The following is a 16,972-nucleotide window of genomic DNA, read 5'->3' as shown; positions in this document are numbered from 1 at the left end:
GGAAGGAGATTTTCTGTTTGTTATGCAAAGCGGCTTCAGCTGAAACTGACCTCACCATGGGCGTCTGTTTTCCGTGAGGAGGGAGGGAATGAGCCAACTCTCTAAGAACCACGGGGACACACCCAGGTGGCCCAAGACGGCACCAGAGCCACATGCCTCCCAGGCCCCTCCCTCCGCTATGGGCCCTGAGGGGATGCCCTCCCCTGTGCCAGCTCCTCCACAGCCAGAGGTCTGCCCGGGATAAACCCAGACAGAACCTTCCCCCGGGTCAGCACAGGGCACAGCCATAGGTAGGTCTGGCGTGACCCTCGGAACCAGCCAGATAAGGCACGTGGGCTGCACTGTCTCACCACGCAGGACAAGGGTGAGGACTCTGTTCCCACCGGTGCCCTGCCTCAGGGGCTGTCCTCGCTCCTTTCCAGGGCTCTTAGCCCACAATGATCCGCTGGCCCTGGATGTGCACTGTCACACCCGTGCCTCTCCCTGGCTTTCTGCTCAGCTCCCCCTTGTCTCTCCTGGCTGGCTCCCTTTCCATCTCTAGCCCCTCCACGAACTGAGGTGCCAGGTGACCTGGGACGGCCTCTCAGCCCTTTCTTTTCTCCTCAGTTTCATGCCTCTGACTGGACTCTCATCTGCCTCTTACTTCAAGCTCTTGGTGGAGAGTCTAACCCACGTCATAAACCTTTCCAAGCCAGGGCCTGGCGGGGTCTTTGAGAAGGGAGTGAACACTACAAGTCCTCCAAGATCTAATCTCTCCCCATCTGGTCCTCTTCTCCTCCCTGCTGATCCAACCATTCCTCCTTCAGGTGTAGAGATGGCTATGGCATCAGCACAGATCCTTCCCGATGCCGTGATTTGTGACATGAACTCTGCGCTCCGTTTCTGAGCTTTGCCTTCCAAAGAAAAGCCCTTCCTCTCCTAACACATGCGTACTGGCTTTCAGACTGTGCGCTCAGCTGTGGCTTGTGAAGCTTTTACATTGAAACTTCTCTGTTCTAGGCCAGGGCTTCTCAGCCTTTAGCCTCATGCAATAACCTGAAGAGGTTATGTGTTAAAACACAGATTCCTGGGCCAGGCACAGTGGCTCACACCTGTAATCCTAGCACTGTGGGAGGCAGAGGGGAGAGGATCATTTGAGCTCAGGAGTTCGAGACCAGCCTGAGCAAAAGCAAGACCCTGTCTCTACTAAATTTAGAAAGAAATTAATTGGACAACTAAATAAATATATAAAAAATTAGCCAGGCATGGTGGCACATGCCTGTAGTCCCAGCTACTCGGGAGGCTAAGGCAGAAGGATTGTTTGAGCCCAGGAATTTGAGTTTGCTGTGAGCTGGACTGATGCCATGGCACTCTAGCCCTGGCAACAGAGTGAGATTCTGCCTCAAAAAAAAAAACCAAAACAAAACAAAAAAAACCACACAGATTCCTGGTCCTCACCCCCACGGACCAAGATTGAGTCGGTGTGGGCTGCTGTCCCAGAATTTGCATCCCTTGCAGGTAATGCTGATGCTGCCTGTCCACCAACTGCACTTGGAGTAGGACTGTCCTCCAAACTTCAGCCCTCACCCTGGAGCCAGGAACACTGCCCAGCTCACAGTTGAGGGAAGAAGAGCAATGAGGGGAAAAACACAGGCCAGAAGTATCTCAGTTAAAACTGCCTGACCTAAATACTGACCCACTCCACAAGTTTGCCCCTGAGACAAGGTTCTGGGAAGTGAGGAAACTTGCCCAGGCCACACAGCTCTTGCTTGGCAGAGCCCGGATCCAGATGCCGACCTGACTGCTTGCTCCTGGCCCGCTGAGCCACCTGCAAAGCTGAATTACTGTGAGACTTAATTGTCACTGGCAGAAGCACCACCGGACTGTCCTGACATGGCTGGTCAGTAGTGTCATCTCTGCTATGCAGGGCAGTGTTCAGAAAAGCACACGTGTCTTGTCTACACACCTGATAAATCCACCACTGCTCAGGTGAGGGTGATGGGGTTAGTGTACCTGAACAGGCAGCCAGGGCAGCCCAGGTGGGGGAGGCCTTCCCACTCTTGGGCCTTCCATACCTGGCCTGACCCTGCTGTCCAGATAGCATGAGTAGCTGTCTACCCACAGCTCGGGACTGCTCAAGGATATTACTGACTGGGTGAGAAGTCCCAGTTCAGTACCAGGTGTTTTAAGGGGTAGACAGCTTTAGCACAGTCGTTCTCAAAGTGTGGTCCCTGGATCAGCAGCATCAGCCTCACCTGGGAACTTGTTAGAAACCCAAATACATGGGTCCCAGCCCAGACTAGCAGCAGAAACTTTCCACATTTTAATATGCCTTCCAGGAGATTCTGATGCACAGCTAAAGTTTGAGAATCACTGTTCCAGGGAAAGAATTAGCCAGATTCCTAGTGTGGTTTGGGAAGCTTTGGTTTGGTGACATGGAGGGCTCCTGCTTTCCGGGTTAGCTCTGACACACACCAGTGGAAGAGGAGCTGGTGAAGAGTATGCTAATAGTCTAGCTGTGGAGCCAGCTGTGGCCTCTCCTGCCTCCCTTGGTTACAGCCCTGCCCTGGAGAGGGTTTATTGCAGGGATCACCTTGTTGCTGTGGTTACTCATGGACCCTGCCCGAGCCCTTGCTCTGTGGCTGATAAATTTGCATCACTTAGACACTAGTGCTGCTCCCAGGGAAGCCTGTCTGTGGTCCCTGTGGGGGTAGACTGCGGTACAAGCCCAGCTGGCCATGGTGTGTTTTGTACAATGTTCAGCAACTTCCAATTTCCTGTTTTAGCAAAAAAAAAAAAAAAAGTAAATTAAGTGATAACACCGATAACAGTGATAATAGTGATATGGAGGGGGGTACTTCATGTACTTTAGATAATTTTAAAAAATTATGCCATCCTCTGTTATTTCTGGAAGTAAGGTGGCAAGTAAATGTGGGGTGAATTCTTCTCTCTCGCTGTTACAGCTCTTTTAGAATTTGTCTAGCAGGTTTTCCAGTCCTTACCGGAAGACCCACCCCCCAAAAATAAATAAAAAATAAAAATTAAAATTCTCTCTCTCTCTCTCTCTCTCTTGCAATATAATTCACAAACCATAAAATTCACCCCTTTAAATTATACAATTTGGTTGGGCATGGTGCCTTACTCCTGTAATCCCAGTGCTTTGGGAGGCCAGGTTGGGAGGATCACTTGAGACCAGGAATTAGAGACCAGTCTGGGCAACATAGTGAGACCTGGTTTCTACAAAAAATTTATAAATTAGCTGAGTGTGGTGGTGTGCCTGTAGTCCCAGCTACTCAGGAGATTTGAGGTGACAGGATCAATTGAGCCCAGGAGTTTGAGGCTGCAGTGAGATATTATCATGCTACTGCATTCCAGTCTGGGTGACGGTATTAAAAAAAAAAAAGAGAAAGAAAGAAAAAGAAAGAAGAAAAGAAAGTATACAATTTGGTGATTTTTAATTTAAAAAGTAAATGGTGTCCCATGAGAACTTTCTGGAGTGATAGAAATGTTCCATAGCTTGTTTTGCATGATGATTTCATGGGTGCATACAATTATCACAATTCTTCCTTCAATTGAATAATTAAGACCTGTTCATTTTATTGTATCTAAACGACATCTCAGTTTAAAAAATAATAATTTAAAAAGCAAATGGTACTACTTTAAAAATCCTGGCATAATTAAGATTTGAGAAATATTCATTGATTGACTCAATGAAATTGTCTCCAAAATAATAAGCAAACACTAGGTCACATTTGCCTTGTGGTATTAATCCATTTCTCATTTGTATTAAGGAGAATTCAGGCATTATAAAATAAGTCAGGCTAACCTGCCTGAAGCAATAGAATCTTAACAAACACCAAGAAATAGTATTAACTTTGTGATTACATATGCAAGTAAAGAAAAAACAAACACATATATTACTTGATGTAAACACAAAAAAGTAGAGTTTAATTTTTTTTAACTGTCTCCAAATAGGCAATGTTTTATTATATATGTATTATAAGTCATACCAGGTGAATGAGCAAGTTGGTTTTAACATGTCTGCAAGAGTTATAAAATTTGGGATTTTCCTTAATTGTATTATTCTCCTTTTCATTTTAAAGCTAAGTCGTATGCACACAGGCAAATGATGTAGTAAAAGGCTACCAAAACAAAACCCAAAAAACAGTCTTCATTTCTCAAGAGAGATTATACAATTACCTGAGGCAATTTTCTAAGCATGGAACATCACAAGGGACAGTTACCGGAAAAAAACAATTCTATTCTAAGAAAGAAAAGAGATTTGTATCTGAGGAATTCCAGCCCCCTCATATCAGGCCCAAGGAGGCACTGACAGGTGACAGCATGTGACAGCAGTCACCTCTCGCTCCCCTGCCCTGAGCTAAATAACTTGTGGTCTCTCCATTGATACCGAGTAGCCATAAATGCCACACGAGGGACACCCTAACTCATACCATCTGGTTCAACGACATATAGGCAATCACTGATCAGTGTTATTTCTGTAAATCAATGAGAATTCCTGTCAAACAACTTTGTCTCAGCCCATTCCTTATCCCTTTTTGCCCTTAAAAACCTGCTTGTAACAAAGGCCGAGGGGAGCACTCCCCAAGGCACCCAGTCAGTGTGTCCCGGGCTGCAGTCCTCTCCCTTTCCTAAACCGTCTGAGCCTTGCAGCCAAGCATCAGTGAATGCTTATAAATGGTACAACTTCTTATGGATTTAAATTACATGAAAATGTGTCATTATTAGTGATATAGCTTGGACATTTGTCCCCTCCAAGTCTCATGTTGAAATGTGATCCCCAACGTTGGAAATGTCGTCTGGAGGGAGGTGTTTATAGGTCATGGGGGCAGGTCCCTCAGATCCCTTGGCCCAAATAAATAAACTTTCTAATTTTGCCCCAGTTCCTGTCTTTAGGCTGACAATGTACTCAACTCTACCCTCTTTCCTTATTCAAAAAACATGTCATGGCTTTTGAGTATGCAAATATGTGTAATGTGCTGTGTAATTACTAAAATATGGGCACTTGTTCCTAAGGAGATATATGTTTTTGTTATGTCTTTTCTGGACGTAAGATCATCTAGGTGTGCGTGTGTGCAGCAGGAGTTCTTATTTTTGGCTCGGTATCTATGTAGGTGAGAGTGAACGTGAAATGGGCCTATCTACAGGTGTGTGTGTGCTCCCTTAAAGCTCTATATCTGGGGTGCTGTGAACCAGAAGTGGGCCAGGAGTAGTCAGCAGAGGTAGGTGTGCATAAATTCCAAACAGGCAATGCTCCTACTCATGGAAGAATATAATTTTAAACACATTAAGGAGCTTTTTACTTTATAGTAATGATGATCATTTTTTAAAAAGAGAAGGGAACTCTTACTGAACGGCTAACACATGTTTAGTCCCATGGTAGGTATTTATCTCCTATACATAAATCTTCACAACATAAGCAGGTACAAATTAACCCAATTTTATAGATGAGGAAGCTTTTCCAAAGCAATACAATAAGTGGCAGAGCAGTCTGATTTCAGAGCCTGTAATTTCATTCTTTACCACAAAGACTCAACTAAATTGTAAAAGAATTTCTTCAAGAAAATAAAATATGGGCCGAGCGCGGTGGCTCACGCCTGTAATCCTAGCACTCTGGGAGGCCGAGGCGGGAGGATTGCTCGAGGTCAGGAGTTCGAAACCAGCCTAAGAGCGAAACCCCGTCTCTACTATAAATAGAAAGACATTAATTGACCAACTAATATATATAGAAAAAATTAGCCGAGTATGGTGATGCATGCCTGTAGTCCCAGCTACTTGGGAGGCTGAGGCAGAAGGATTGCTTGAGCCCAGGAGTTTGAGGTTGCTGTGAGCTAGGTTGACACCACGGCACTCTAGCCTGGGCAACAAAGCAAGATTCTGTCTCAAAAAAAAAGAAAAGAAAAGAAAAGAAAAAAGAAAAAATGATGCATGAGTATTTAATTAGCTCTCACTCCAGTTTTTAGTGATATGGAATATGATTTTAACTTTTTTTATTTGGAAAACTTACTTCACATTTTATTAGTATATAAAAGAGAACTGTGTTTGCTTAAGGCTCAAGGCTATAAAGTTGAAAGGACGCTGGGCTTCGGTTTAATTGCAAAGGGTAGCAATCTCCCACAGGGAAGAGCACTCCCTCCCCTCTGGGCTCCAGCACTTCTCCCCTGTTCTTCTCCTTCCCTAACCACGGTTCCTCAATCCCTGTCAGCAACAGGATCCTTTCTCTGCCCACATGCTATGTTCCTCTCTGTTCAGTCTTTATTTCACTCTAGAAGCCTCTGTAGGCAATCTCATCCATGGCCTTGGTCTTCCCACTCCTTTACCTAGAGAGCTCACTGGGCTCTCCGACCCAACAATTCCAAAGCCTAATCATTTTCTTCTTGTCCACCCCTCCCCCCGACATTCCATTTTTTTCTCTCTCACTCCTGTCTGGGCACCACTGCCCACCCAGCCACACAGGTGAGAAATCTGGGAGTCATTTTGAACGTTCCCCAGCTACATCCAATAAGTCTTCATCCAGTGAGATTTTCTCATTTATTTCTCCTCAGCTGCTCTCAATCATACCCTTTTCTTCCTATTCCCTCTGCCATTGTTTTGGTTAGGCATGGCCCTCACCACCTGTCTGCAGGATCATGCGCAACTGGTCTCTGGCCTGCAACCAAAGTCCCTTCCAGAGCACATCCCCTGCCTCCAGTTGCTACATAGTCAACTCTCCCTTGAGCAGAACTTATTGTCTTCCTTCCCCAACTCAAAACATTTTCTGGTTCCTTTGTGCCTGCAGAATAATAGCACAAAAGGCCCTACACATACCACATACTTTTTTTTCCAGTTATCCTTCCAACTTTATATCCCATATTAAAAATTTCATGTATTAAAGTACGTCAAGTTTCCAGAAGATACCATGCTATTTTAGGCCTCTCTGCCTTGGTGAATATGCACCTCTACTTCGGTTGCCTTGCTGACCTCTACTTATTTGCTTTTCAAGGATTGAGTCAGGTGTGTCTCCCTTTCCTAAACCATCTGAGCCTTGCAGCCTAGCATCAGTGAATGCTTATCAATGGTACAACTTCTTATAGATTTAAATTACATGAAAATGTGTCATTATTAGTGATATAGCTTGGACATTTGTCCCCTCCAAGTCTCATGTTGAAATGTGATCCCCAATGTTGGAAATGTCGTCTGGAGGGAGGTGTTTAGGTCATGGGGACAGGTCCCTCATGAATGGCTTGGTGCCCTCCCTGTGACAATGAGTGAGTTCTCACTTTTAGTTTAGAGAGCTGCTTATTGAAGGGCCTGGCACCTCTCTCCCCACTTCCTCTCTCACCATACAATCTCTGCACGGGCTGGCTCCTCCACCATCCACCACGAATAGAAGCTTCCTAAGCCACCATCAGAAGCAGGTACTGGTGCGATGCTCCTAGACAGTCTCAGAACCATGAGCCAAATGCATCTCTTTTCTTTATAAATTACCCAGCCTCATGTATTCCTTTATAGCAACACAAAAACAATTATTAATATAAGTAAAAATTAAGTCCACATGTAAGAGAATGTTATCCAATGTTTTCATTATCTGTAGAGATAACCGCTTTATATAAGCTCTTTTAGAGTCATTTTCATGACCACATGTCAATCAAGTATTCAGTACAACAACTTAGTCAACTGCAACAAGTAAACCTTGGATTGGATGACTTAAAACTACAGATAAAAGATATTTGAAACAGAAAAAAAACAGATCATATGATAGGTGATATTATTGAATTAATGCTAATTTTCTTCAGGATGATAATGATGTCCTAGTCAGCTAGAATAGTCCTCCTTTCTCTTAGGCAGTGAATACATGCTCAAATTTTGGGGGGAAAAGCTTTATGATGTCTGTAACTTATTTTTAAAGTATTAATTATTAAAAAGCATATACAGAGAGATACAGCAAATATGGGAAAATGTTAACTGATCAGTGTGAGTATTCTTTGTACTAATTTTTCAACTTCTCTGCATTTTTCAAAATAAATGTTTGGGGGAAATGATAAAAACACAAGGAAAAAAATAAAATCTTTTGAAATTTAAGTGTCGGCATTGCTTTTAACCCCTCTCCCCCCCTCAAACCCGCAGAATAGTACCTTCTGTTGCCCTGTTCATGCCATAAAACCACTGCATTTCAATCAGGTTTGTATGTTAAAGTTGAAAGGCACAGTTATCCTTCAATAAGCACTCCGCAATTTCCTCTCTTAGTTTGCCAGGGTATTCATTTTTATTTGCTTCAATAATATCATATTCTACTTTAGACGCTTATGCAAATAAAAATGTGCTTCTCAACTGCTGCACATGATACCCTGAGATGGGCCATCAGAGATTTTCATCTGGGAAAACTTGAGGTGATAAGGAAGCCACATAGGTTGGCAATCATTATCTTGCTTTAATCCTTTAAGAATTGCAGGCTGGGCACAGTGACTCATGCCTGTAATCCTAGCACTCTGGGAGGCCGAGGCAGGCGGATTGCTCGACGTCCGAAGTTCGAAACCAGCCTGAGCAAGAGCGAGACCCTGTCTACTATAAATAGAAAGAAATTAATTGGCCAACTAATATATATATAGAAAAAATTAGCCAGGCATGGTGGCATATGCCTATAGCCCCAGCTACTCAGGAGGCTGAGGCAGCAGGATTGCTTGAGCCCAGGAGTCTGAGGTTGCTGTGAGCTAGGCTGATGCCATGGCACTCACTCTAGCCTGGGCAACAAAGCGAGACTATCTCAAAAAAAAAAAAAAAAGAAGAATTGCAAAGTCCATGGCAAGAGCTAATTATTTTTTTATTGCTGTGAAGGTGACACTGGGGCCCAAGAAACAATACCCCAAAATCAAGGCTTCAGAAGCAAAGTTTCTCTCTGACCTTCTCCTGCCAGCCTGTCTCTCACCCCTCATTCTCCCCAACCAAGCCACAGAAACTGGAATCTCTTTTCTCCAAGGCAGGTCATAGAAACCAGAACCCTTTTTCCTCACAGCCAGCCATAATCAGGGGTCCTCAAACTTTTTAAACAGGGGGCCAGTTCACTATCCCTCAGACTGTGCGAGGGCTGTTGAAGAGTGCGGCGCACATTCCACACTTGCACACTGTGAGCCCGGGACAGAGTTGGCTGCTAAGCAGGACAGGCAGCAGGGGCAAAAACACCTGGCAAGTCCTCGGCAGGCCACATGTGGCCTGCGTGCCTTAGTTTGAGGATGCCTGCATAAGACCTAAAAATATTATTCTTACCCTTCCCCACCTTTCTGTTTAACAGCTGGCCATAAAGAAATCAAGATCCTCATTCTAGAGGGGTTCTTACCCCATCCCTGGTAGGAAGAAATGCTGCACGGAAAAGCCAAGAAGAATCTGAACGGACAGGCCTTGCTGGGTTTCCCCATTCAGTCTACTAGCATTAGATCATACCTTTTTTGTCCAATTGTATTTCTACATGGCTGTCCCTATCTCATTGAATCTAAGCATAAAAAATAGTTTTCCCTATATCTTTTTTGGTCTTCATTCTGAATGTTGTCATGTCACATAAAACTATGGTCAAACAAATTTGTTCTGCTTTTCTCTTGTTAACCTTTTGTTATAGGGATATCGGCTGTGACCCTTATGATGGGGAAGAAAGGGATCACCCCCCTCTCTCCTACAATGACAAGAATTTAGTCCTTCTCTTATGTTTCTATTATATGCATATGAAAAAAAAAATGAACTTAGGTGTATACCTAAGAAAACTGAAAATATATGGCCACACAAAAATTAGTACATGGCTTTTTATAGCAGCATTAATCATAATAGCCAAACAGAAATAACTCAAATGTCCATCAACTTACCAAAGAATAAATGAAAGTGGTATATCCATACAATACAGCGGTATTTTGTCAGAAAAAAGGAATCAAATACTGATAACACGGTAAAACATAAATTCTTGAAAACATTATGCTCAGTGAAAGGAGCCAGACACAAAGACTATATCCTGTATGATTCCATTTATATACAATGTCCAGAATAGACAAATCCACAGAGACAAATTATATTAGTACTTCCCCAGGGCTGGGAATAAGGGAATGACTGCTAATGGGAAGTTATTTTGGAGGTGATGAAAATGTTCTGGAATTAGGTGGTGGAGATAGTTGCACAACTTGGGAATATATTAAAAACCACTGAATTGTGCAATTTAAGTGAGTACTATAGTATGTGAATTATATTTCCATTTTTAAAATAATTTAATGAAAAGCAACTTTCCACTGATTCCATTTTTAAGGACAGTGGAGGGAGCCCTGGGGCATGTTGGGTATGACTGCATCTTCAGCCTTTTCCAGTCACCATTGGCCAGAGTGAAGAGTGGCCCCAGACTCTGCAGGGTGCTGGCAAAGCTCCCCATCCCCTCCTCCCAGTCCTCACAGGAGCACTACAGTTTGCCTTGGCTTCTTTAGAGCTGATCTCAGTCTGCCCTACATTACGATTCACCAACAGAATTCTAGCATTTCCTCACGCAAGTCTCTAACCCAGTACCCAACCTCATTTTCCTCATTGTACTTACCATCTTTTATTCACATCCCTCCAAAGTTTTGGTTTGTTCATTGCTTTACTGCAAACAGTAAGATGCTCAATAAATTCTCGTGAATGAACAAACTTGGGAAAAAAGCTTACACAGAAATTTGCACTGGACATTATTTAAAAGATCAAGTTTCATACTTCAAATGTGTTTTTTCCCATAAGATTTTCTCCTCCATCTAAATATACAGCCAATCTTTGAGAAATCTTCCACAAACGGTATTTTATTTTAAGAGAAACATTTGGGTATTATAAACATCAAAATTTCAATATGCAAGATTCAAATTTACAACAGGAAAATAAACATAGAAACTTGTTTTTGCACTATGTGGTTATTGCTGCATCACCTTTAATTCCTTATCCAGAGTCCAAAATATGTAGGCAAACCCTAAAAATGTAGCAGAAGCATTTCCGCACACTGGTATCCATAATCTAGTTTGTGCAGAAATGTTTCCACTAGATTTATAGAGTACTCTTTGGAAGAAAAGAAGTGAGGACTGGTCATTTGGTTGCTCTTCGGACCTGCTGCAACTCTTCAATTGGCTTCCATTGTTGGTTAATTGTTATAAGCTTTAAAAAGAAAGAAATAAAAATGTTTTGTTAAAGATTTGCCCTTCATCTTCATGTCCCCTTTTTGGGATTTGTCCAACCCCCCTGTAGAAAAAGCACCACCATGGTATTTGTAGAACTACCTCTTTCCACCTCTACAACATGCACAAAACAGTAATGTGGGCTGGTTTCTACCACTCCACCCCCTAAAAAGCCCTTGGGTTCCTAAGTGTTAAGGATCAGAAAGAAAGGTCAAACACATGTGCCTTACTTGCACTTAGCAGTATACAGATTTTTTAATTTGCCAAGGTATTATGTGAGTCTTAAGTTCAAAGAGTGTGTCTGCTTCCATGAGTGTATGTGCAATGCTCCTAGCTCACAGTAGGCTCTTAAAATTTCCTCATTGTAATTACTCAGTGAAGGTACAATCTAAGTTACACAATAAGGGTAAGGCATTAAATCTATTTTGCTGACAAGATTGCTAAGGTTTGGGCAAAATGTAAGTCACTTGTTTTTAACTTAATACCTTTTGAGGTACGGTAGGATCCACATTGTCCCAAGGTTCTGGATTTCCTTTTCGATCAATGCTAAAATTAAAAGAAGGCTAATTAAACATCAAAATGAGTGAATTTAAACCAACATTGATACTGGGTCTATAAACATGCAGGGGACAAACCCAATCTCCATGCTGAGGTATTCTCTCTGTTAGCTAACTATCAGGAACCATCAGTGTAACTAAAATTAATGGAAAAATTCCCTAAGGGAGTTTCATGGGTTTGGCTGAAACATTAAGGCTCACTTCTTCTGCAGGCTAAGAGGTCTGTATTCTCTTTTGGGGCTAGATTGGAGAACAATCCCACAAACCCAATAACAATGGAGGTGGAAGTGCCAGGCTAAGGACAAACAATAATGTTCTTCCTGGTTCCTGGGGAGGGAGAGGCTGGGCTTGAACTCTGCAGGTTGTGAACTTCAGGGCATGAGCCTCTCTGCCAGTGAGTGGGTAGAGTTACCTCTGCCCTCTCCCGGCTCCAGCCCCACCTAGATCAGTTTCAAGTTTATTTTCCCCATATTCCAGAATACATGGGGAGGGAGGGGTGCCTTCATCTATCCAAAACTGAGATCACGTTCATTGTTGACGACTGAATCTATCAATTCTACCACATTAGTACAGATTTCAACCTTCTGATAAGTTGAAATTTAAAATTTTAATTAAAATGATTACTTAAGTTTGATGACACATGACCCCCAAAAAACCATACAAGAACTTTAAATTTCCAAAACTTAAATTAAAAAAAAAAAAAAAATTCAAACTTTGCTTCACTGTAGGAAGAGTGGAAGAGGGCCAACAGAGTGGATAAAAGAATATTTAAACACAAGAAATAAACTGATGTTATTAATATCATCATTTCATAGTCTTCGGATATCAAGATACTTTTCAGCCCTGACTCCAAGTTCACAACTTGACGTGATTGTTCATGGGGGAAAAGAACCAGGAAACTGATACCACGCATTTCATCAACTAAAGGCCAACCCAACACCGCCAAAGACGGTTTTTGTAGACTGAGGCCTACTCACATCACGCCGGGTTTCCGCAGGGAATACACGGCGAAAGACGAGGCTCCGCCCGCCGCAGCCGTGATGAACACCACCAAAGGGATGAGCTAACAGATACAGGTTGAAGGGAAACATTCAGATGTGTCAACAGAAAACACGAGAAATATAATAAAACAGCGACATGCCACTTCACACTTTCCTTCAAAATCTGCGCCATCTTCACACCCTGAAAAACTCACACTTTTTTGGCCAAGCTTTCACTTGCTTTAAAAACTTACTTCCTTCTTTTTCATCAGGAGTTGGAAAAAGCCCATGATGAACTTCGGTGTAGAAGGCTGAATCTAGAAATGAAAAAAAAAAAAAAAAATCCGAGATACTGAGTAAACCTTCGGCCACCAGGACCCCAGCCCGGTGGGTGCCAGGCGAGGGCCGGCTCACAGCGCCCCCGCGGAAGGGAGGCGCACCTGCGGGAGGGCGGCGCGCGGGAGATGCCAACGCTCAGAACCCGGCCGGCCCGCGGCCTCCGCGCCTTATATACCGAGCGCGGCCGCTCGGGAAGGGCCGGGCGCGGGGGGCGGGGAGCGCGCGGACCTGACTCGCTTTCCCCGCTCGGCGCCCGGCTCCCGAGCGCCCCCTGCAGGACGCCGTGCGGAAGACACGGCGCAGTGGGACGCGGATGCGGGCGCCACCTGCCGGTCCATCCCTGCCGCCCGGGTTGCGAGTGTCCGGGCGTTTGGGGTGTGGGAGGTGAAACCTGAGAGCAAGGAGAGCGCTGAAGGCCAAGGTCTGGGTGAAAGCCGACCCTTCTAAAGGGGGGAGTTGCAGAGCCGGCGGGGGTCCCAGGGTTGGCTTCCACCCTGGGTTCCAGGGGAGCCTCCCAGGTGCAGGCAGGTAAATTGGAATGAATCCAATCACATTAAAAAGCTCCAAAAATGTGATGCAGCGCACAAACGGAGATCATTAAATTGTAAAGTTCATTTCACAATAATTCCAATGGTGTCCTGATTTTTTTCCACTAAAAAACAAAACAAACAAACAAAAAAAAAAAACTGGCGGTTGAGGGAGAAGAAACGAAAGAATCAGTTGGAAAGGTTTCCAAGAGAAGGTCTAGCCTTGCAGAGTTTGCTGGCGGCTGCAAAGCCGGGGAAGAACCATACCAACTTCATCCAGCCAGGGGCTGTGTGCCAGACACGGAGCCGGGTTCCTCTGGGCGTTTTTGCAAGATGGGTATGTTATTATTAAGATTCAGAGAGGCTGGCGTCACACAGCTGGTAAGTGTCATCAGAAAGCCGGTGTGTCTGGCGCCCAACACCAACCGCTCTCTCTGCACCCTCTCTTAGCTACTGCAATTAGGTCAAGGGTTCATTTATTTTAAAACAGTTTTAGGTTCAAGCTGTAAGTTAAAAACGCACACATCTTAACGTTCCCTGGGAATTGCCAGACCCAGCTCTATTTCAACCCCGTTTTAGTTCTAGACATTGGTTTTGCAGTCAAACGGACTTGAGTTCAGAGCCCACCCTTGCCACGCTTGTTAGCTGACTTTGAGTAAACTACTTGACCTTTATGAGAATCAGTTTATATATCTGCAGCATGGGGACAATTTAGCTGGGGAGGGAGGTGGAAAAATATTAGAATGTGTGAAAAGCATGTGGCATAGGGTAGACACTTAACAGTAATTATTTGCAAAGATTTGTCTTATATAAATAAGGCAGATCATAAATGTAGTTTACCACCCATTTATTCTAATAACAGTGTAACTCAAGAGCTGTAACCGGAGACATTTATTGATTGGTTAGATCCACATCAGATACTTCAAAGAAAATTCAATATTGATTCTCCTTGTATTATATAGAATCAGAGAAGCCTTGTGAAGCTCCTTGTGCAAGATTTCTAAGGCTACTTTTGTCAGAAAATTCTTTTTTAAAAAAGCCTCATGTTGTTAACAATTAAAGAGAAGTTTTTCATTGAAGGAAGAAAAGAAGGGAGAAAGATAGAAGGGGAAAGAGGAATCTTACAGTAATGTTTAAGGACCCCCAAATTAAAATTAAAATGTGTAGCCCTTGCCTGCTAAAGACCTTACACTCAGAGCCCTGCTTTTCCAGTGTCATTTTTTTTTTCAAAATGCAATGCTGTTTTGTAGCAGTCTAGGCATTATTCTGAGGATGGGGGCACAAAGGGATTAAAAAGATTAATAAGACCCAAGTCCTTTACTTCAAGGTGCCTACAATTTAGTGCCCATAAATAATCTAGCACAAGGCATGGTTTGGTGCTATACTCAGCTGATTAATTGTGAGGGGGTCTGGGAAAACTTACCAAAGGTGGGGGTGTTTATTTGAACATACAAATAGACAAGCCACTCTAAAAAGATATTTTGGTGGCAATTAGGAAACTTAAATAGAATCCAGACATGAGATAATATTAAAGGGATATTGTTAAGTTTGGTAGGTATGATGGTATTATGGTTATATAGTAAAATTACCCCCTCCCTTTTTAGAGCTTGTATATAGAAATATTTAGGGGAGAAATATCATGAGATTTACTTTTTTTTTTTTTTTTTTGAGACAGAGTCTCACTTTTGTTGCCCTGGCTAGAGTGAGTGCCGTGGCGTCAGCCTAGCTCATAGCAACCTCAAACTCCTCCTGGGCTCAAGTGATGCTCCTGCCTCAGCCTCCCAAGTAGCTGGGACTACAGGCATGCACCACCATGCCCGGCTAATTTTTTGTGTATATATTTTTAGTTGGTCAATTAATTTCTTTCTATTTTTAGTAGAGATGGAGTCTCGCTCAGGCTGGTTTCAAACTCCCGACTTCCAGCAATCCACCTGCCTCGGCCCCCCAGAGTGCTAGGATTACAGGCGTGAGCCACCGCACCCAGCGAGATTTACTTTTAAAATATAACTAAAAACAAATTAAGCAAATTTAGTCAAATATTAATAATTATCCAATGTAAGCGATAGGTATGTGGAGGTTTGTTATTCTATTTTTATGTATGTTTGGAAATGTTTTTAAAAGTTTTTTTCATTCACAAATTGTAGGTAGTTACAGATATAACATGCCCATATAACCTTTAAAATCTGCTTATTCCTATTTGCAGCAATGAGAATTAAACCCAGAAAGCTATACTTTCCCCTTTTTTTTGATAATGCCCAGGTGTATTGAGTTTTGGGATATCAAGATCAATTTGTAGTTCGGTCTTTTCTTAGATTCAAGGAGTTACCACCCTGCATTTTGGGTGGCCTGTTTACATTTAATCGCACATACATATTAAGGCAAATGCAGCAAATGTGAATTTTAAATTATCTACTCAATAAATATTGTTGCAAAAACAGGCACAGTTGACCCTTGAACAACTTGGGCGGTAGAAGCACAGACCATCCCCACCTCCCGCCCCCCACCCCTCTGCTTCCACCTCAGCAGTCAAAAATCCACATATAACTTTTAACTCCCCCAAAATTTAACTACTAATAGTTGACAGGAAGCCTTATGGACAACAAAACCAGTTAATTAATACATATTTTTTGTGTCATATGTATTATATACACACAATATTGTACTTTAAAAGTAAATCTCACAATAAAGTAAGCTAGAAAAAAGAAAATATTATTAAGAAAATAAGAAAGAGAAAATATATTTGCTATTTATTAAGTGGAAGTGGATCATCACAAAGGTCTTATCTTTGTTGTCTTGATGTTGAGGAGGCTGAGGAGAGGGAGGAGGAGGAAGAGGAGGGATTGGATTGCTGCGTCAGGGTTGACAGAGGTGGGAGAAAATTCACATGTAAGTGGAGCTCGAAGTTCAAACCTGTGTCGTTCAAGGGTTAACTGCATATGACTAAAGAACCTTCAGTTTTGCCATTTTTGTCTGAAGTTGCTGAAGGCTAGACTACCCAGAAAAGAATTTTCCATCATCCAGTTCTTAAGCCATAAAAGTGCTTCCCACTCCAAAATGTAACAGAATTCATAGCCTCACTACAGGTAACTGGAGGGTAGGGATGAAATCAGAGTCCTCCTTGCAACCAAGTCCTGCGTGCTGGCCAGGGCACCCAGAAGCCATGGCCAGGCCAGTGCAACCTGGATGAGAAGCAGGCACTGCTCCCACCCCAAAAACTCTGAAGCCCCAAAGGATCCCACCCAGGACACTCACCAGCGTTACTCTCTGTGGCTGCTTCAATGCCCATAATCCCTTGGAGGAGCTTCTCCTACCACCCTCAGTTGCCAGAAACTTCTAGAACCTTCTCTACTGCCACCCAGGCTTGCAGGGGCATAGAGACATGGCTGATTGGCTCCTGCCTCAGAAATTTAAACTTACATTTTAAT

General features: G+C 43.1%; 1 protein-coding gene and 1 non-coding gene across 3 annotated transcripts; one reads left to right on the top strand and one right to left on the bottom strand.

Moving 5' to 3' along the window:
* The first annotated feature begins 2,931 nt into the window (after nt 1-2,931).
* On the top strand, nt 2,932-2,993 carry LOC142871692 (U7 small nuclear RNA). Its single transcript, XR_012919909.1, has one exon. It is a non-coding gene; the product is annotated as a U7 small nuclear RNA (small nuclear RNA).
* Nucleotides 2,994-10,762: 7,769 nt separating this feature from the next.
* COXFA4L3 (cytochrome c oxidase associated subunit FA4L3) lies at nt 10,763-13,264 on the bottom strand. 2 transcript variants are annotated; one of them, XM_012766717.3, is made up of 5 exons: nt 13,122-13,264; nt 12,936-12,998; nt 12,679-12,764; nt 11,630-11,690; nt 10,763-11,124 (listed from the first exon to the last, which is right to left on the bottom strand). In XM_012766717.3, the coding sequence occupies exons 2-5, from the start codon at nt 12,969-12,971 to the stop codon at nt 11,056-11,058; spliced, it is 252 nt and encodes an 83-aa protein (XP_012622171.1). In that variant the 5' UTR covers nt 12,972-12,998; nt 13,122-13,264; the 3' UTR covers nt 10,763-11,055. The 2 variants fall into 2 exon arrangements, with proteins under 2 accessions (XP_012622171.1, XP_012622170.1); XM_012766716.3 differs by having other exon boundaries at nt 12,936-13,197.
* Between the last annotated feature and the right edge of the window lie 3,708 nt (nt 13,265-16,972).

The sequence above is a fragment of the Microcebus murinus genome, chromosome 6, assembly GCF_040939455.1.
Source record: "Microcebus murinus isolate Inina chromosome 6, M.murinus_Inina_mat1.0, whole genome shotgun sequence".
Classification (NCBI taxonomy): domain Eukaryota; kingdom Metazoa; phylum Chordata; class Mammalia; order Primates; family Cheirogaleidae; genus Microcebus; species Microcebus murinus.
This window is presented reverse-complemented; position numbering and strand designations above follow the sequence as displayed.

What these genes read in the sequence shown, in the direction of transcription:
- COXFA4L3 (XM_012766717.3), bottom strand. Translation starts at nt 12,971, where the DNA reads ATGGGCTTTTTCCAACTCCTGATGAAAAAGAAGGAA. An exon ending in TCCTGATGAAAAAGAAGGAA is followed by an intron (nt 12,765 to 12,935) that starts GTAAGTTTTTAA and finishes TGTATCTGTTAG; the next exon opens with CTCATCCCTTTGGTGGTGTT. An exon ending in CTGCGGAAACCCGGCGTGAT is followed by an intron (nt 11,691 to 12,678) that starts GTGAGTAGGCCT and finishes TTTTAATTTTAG; the next exon opens with CATTGATCGAAAAGGAAATC.